The following is a 4360-nucleotide window of genomic DNA, read 5'->3' as shown; positions in this document are numbered from 1 at the left end:
TATCAATATTTTTAAAAAATAGAGGCCCTTCATTTTCCCCACCCTTCAATTGTTGCTAATCGGAAACAAACTCACAAACTTGGTAAAGCCACTTCCAGCGATAATACCCACCCAAAATTGCCGGCTAAATCGTCGGCCACCATCATCGTCTCCACTTCTGGAGAAGGTGTCCTCGCATAGCCACGATCGCCACCTATCACCGTCTCCAGCCAAATCCCTCACCCCCAATCACATCCCAACTATCGATGTTGAAGCTACTTCCAACGACATCTGAAGTCGATGCCTTGCCGGATAAAGGTGACCTCGCAAAGCCGCCATCACCACCTGTGTTACTCTTCCAGACCTCCTATCGCCACCTCCTAAAACCTTATCGCCACCTCCGGACGCATATCTAAAAAGACAAAGGGATACTACAATGATCTAGGGTTTGTGTTATGACACTTTAGATGGAAACGATGATTTAAGGTTTGCATTTACCCATCTCTTCTTCTTCTTCGACCATTTCCGACAGGGTTCGTTGACATGTTCTTTCTTTCCAGTCTATGAAATAGAATTCTTAAAGAGAAAGGGCTACAAGAGAATGAGAATAGTGGAGTTCTTAGAGAAAAAATGAAGTTCTTTCTTTTATGTACAGAGTCGTCGGAGATGTTTTGGGGTCACTAGAGATAAATATTGAAACTGGGAATACGATGGTGGTGATGTTTTGGTCTTTCCAGATAGTTAGGGAGACGAAAGGAATGTAGGGAAAGAAAAGGGGGAGGTGTGGTAGGTGCATATTTTTTATTTTTTATTTTTTTATTAACCGGAAAATGATAAAACAAATAAAAAATTAGAAAATAAATTGTAAAGGGCAAAATAGTCTTTAAATTTCTGGAGGGATGAAGTGTGCAAGGTTAAAACAAACGAGGGACGGTCCGAGTTAATTTTTGAAAATAGGGAGTAAACGTGCGTTTTTGTCAATGCACGAGGAACGATTGATGTAATTACCCTAATATTTAATAGAAAATGTTAATGAAGTTCAAGGGGAGATTGATTGTGTAAATATTGAAAACCAAAAGGACAAAATTGATACAAATAAAAACACTTGGACTAAAATTGTAATATTTATATACCATGGTTAGAGTTATTTGATAAAATAATATTTTTTAAATATTTATCACAAAATAATTACTAATTTGGTAAAACAGATTTTACGTAGAAAATTATTTTAGGACTAGGTGTGAGACCCATGTATTACAAGAGTTTATTTAAAAGAAAATTTAAATATAAAATTCAAAATATTTGAGAAGTTTGAATTTATAAGAAAAGTGAGAAAAATATTAAATTATAAAAATTAAAGTGTTTTTTTTTCTCTTTTAAATGTAAACAAATAATTTAGATAAATAAATAAAAGAAATTAATGAAACTTTAATTTAGTAATCTTGAAATTAGAAGGAAAACATTAATAAAATTGATATGCATTTGTTATTAGATTTTAAATAGTATATGAAATTTAATAAAATGGAAAAACATAAAGTGATATGTGGAATAAAAATTAATTTAAAATAACTATAAAATGTAGCAAAGTGAATAAGAATCTGCATATGATAAAAATATTTTTATTTTTATTTATTAAAGTAGATATTTTCAATATAAAATTCTTTATAAGAAAGATAAAATAAGAAGCACGCTAAAAGGTTTATGGGCTTACATGTTCATAACGGCCCAAATCTGGGGCATAATATTTCTATGTTATGGCTAGAACATACTTCCGTAGTCCATCCATGAGAGACTTTTGTTGAGACTTCTCTCTGTACTAAATTCTGGAAACGTCGATCGATCAACCGAATCAAAGCAAAAGAATTTGCGTGAAAATGGCGAACCCGCTTCGATGCCAGAGAATCGGCTGTAACGCTACTTTCACGGAAGATGATAATCCCCAAGACTCCTGCACTTATCATGAGTCGGTCAGTCCTCTTTTTTTCCCTTTTCTTTCCCTATATCACTCGCTGGGGATTTCCGATAAATTTCGGGATTAACTATTATGATCTTAACGAAGAACAACTATTAGCTTCTCGATATAGCTATTGTTGAATACATTTGTAATCGATTGCATAATTTTTTGTCGAGCAATAACTTGTTAGATATTACTATTAGAGATTCTAATATGTTTTTAGCCGAGTCGGAAAACCGAGTGATGGAGGCCTTTCGTAATATTCAGACTTGAGTCGAAAGTTTGAGGTATAAGATCCAAACATATATATACTAAGTTGAACTTGAGTCCAATAATGTACGCATAGCAGTCTGCCTATTCCAAAAGAAGCTGAGTGATTTTTCCATCTCAGCCATAGCACGATAGCTATCTCTAAAACAGCAAAATAGCGTGTCTGTGTTGAAAATGCCCTGACCTATTTCATCACTTGAACTGACAAGTATTGTCAGAAATACAGATGCAAAGTAATTTGAGCTTCTTCAGGACATGGAAAGTGTAATGTTTACCATTTGCAAAGTAATTGAGAAAAGCGTGGGTTTTTAACATCATACTTAACATTTGGAATTTTTTTTTACTAAAAATGAAGGAAAAAGACTGGATAAACAAGCATGTAGAGATGTGATTGATAACATATACATTGAAATCTTATCACCAATGTAATAGTTTCTATTTACTTTCTTTATAAAGTATGTGGATTGTGAAAGTTGTAATCTGGTGTCCTTTCTTGAAGCAAATTTATGCCATGAAATTAGTGTTTAATCATTTTTATCCTTTCAACTATCCTGTTATCTTTTCTGCCTTTGTTTTCATGTCTAATCTGTTTGTTTTCTGTGCATCGGCTTTGTTATTCAACTGGGCATCCTCATTTCTCTAGGGAGTAAGTATCTATCATGCATATACCTAATTGATTATTATTTTCATCTTGCATACCATATAAACAAATCTTAACAACTTGTCTTTCAGCCTCTGTTTCATGATGGTATGAAAGAATGGAGCTGCTGCAAAAAAAGGAGTCATGATTTCACCTTATTTCTGGAAATTCCAGGGTATGCTGTATGTATATATTGTTGCATTGTACACTGTTAGCAATATGATTTAATGACTCCAGTCTTTTCTCATTAAAGATGCAAGACAGGCAAACACACAACTGAAAAGCCAGTGATAGCAAAAAAGGCTACCCCTGCTGCTCCAAAACAAGCAATCAAAACTCCATCTCCTTCAACTAAAGAATCTTGCCCTAGATGTCGTCAAGGATTCTTTTGCTCTGACCATGGTATTTCTGACCCCAATTTTTGTTAATTTCAAGAAAAATAGTACTTTTTATTTTCTTTTTGGTGATTTAAAACAACCTTGGTTATGTTGGTTTAGGGTCACAAGTGAAAGTTATGAATACAAAACCTTCATATCAACCTCAATCTACTACTTCAGAGAAGGTTAATTTAGATTTGAAGGAAAGTGGGAAAACTCCAGTGAAGAAAATTGTTGACATAAACCAGCCTCAGATCTGCAAAAACAAGGGATGTGGTCAAACTTTCAAGGAAATTGATAACCATGAGACTGCTTGTAATTACCATCCTGGCCCTGCTGTCTTCCATGACCGAATGAGAGGGGTAAGAATCAGATTTTATCTTTTGTTTTGTTGCTTAAAAAATATATTTAAGTTTTTTTTTTTTTTTTTTTTTTTTTTTTTTTGGTGCAGTGGAAATGCTGTGATGTTCATGTGAAGGAGTTTGATGAGTTCATGGGCATTCCACCATGTGCTAAGGGATGGCATGATGCAGAGGCAGCATCATAACAAATGAGGACATGAAAATTTAGGTATTTACTATATTCAATTTGCAACTGAAACTGTCTTCTGTTATTATGTTGTAGAACCAATTGCTTCTTTCAACAGGTATTAATATTAAGCTGCACCTTTCTTCTTACTTTTTCAAGCTTTATATAATGATGAAGCTTGTTGAGTTTGTTATAAGTTTAGGTTCCATTTGTTGAATACCATTTTTATTTTCCATTGCTTGATGCATCTTTAGTTCTCTGATCTTTTTCATCACTTCTTTAATTCTTTCTAGTGAATGTGAGGTGGAACAATTGTAGTTGTAGATAACGTTTGTGATCCTTAAGATTAGATTTGTTTGTAAGATTAAGAATTTAAAATCTCATTTGCTTAAGATGTGTTTCATACAAGTGTGCACTTTGCACATCTCAGACTCGTATTTGAGCATATCTGAGATCTCATTTGCCACTTGTGTAAATCTCAATTGCTTAAGATGCTTTATGACTCCAAAATCATCGACATTTTCCTCATTTTAGTGTAATTCTTGAATTTACTATCCAAACAAACCAAAACTTTATGCATAATTGAAACTTGAAATTTTTTTTTTTTGCAAC

At 33.4% G+C, this 4360-nt stretch overlaps 1 protein-coding gene across 1 annotated transcript; it reads left to right on the top strand.

The window, feature by feature from the left end:
* Positions 1-2069: 2069 nt before the first annotated feature.
* Positions 2070-3897, top strand: PBS2 (cysteine and histidine-rich domain-containing protein RAR1). Its single transcript, XM_079081114.1, has 5 exons — positions 2070-2849; positions 2936-3018; positions 3097-3245; positions 3341-3582; positions 3672-3897. The coding sequence occupies exons 2-5, from the start codon at positions 2954-2956 to the stop codon at positions 3765-3767; spliced, it is 552 nt and encodes a 183-aa protein (XP_078937240.1). The 5' UTR covers positions 2070-2849; positions 2936-2953; the 3' UTR covers positions 3768-3897.
* Positions 3898-4360: the final 463 nt, after the last annotated feature.

The sequence above is a fragment of the Lactuca virosa genome, chromosome 2, assembly GCF_052849685.1.
Source record: "Lactuca virosa cultivar CGN04683 chromosome 2, Lactuca_virosa_CGN04683_v6, whole genome shotgun sequence".
NCBI classification, from domain to species: domain Eukaryota; kingdom Viridiplantae; phylum Streptophyta; class Magnoliopsida; order Asterales; family Asteraceae; genus Lactuca; species Lactuca virosa.
The sequence above is the reverse complement of the archived record's forward strand: the minus strand, read 5'-3'. Positions and strand labels throughout refer to the sequence as shown.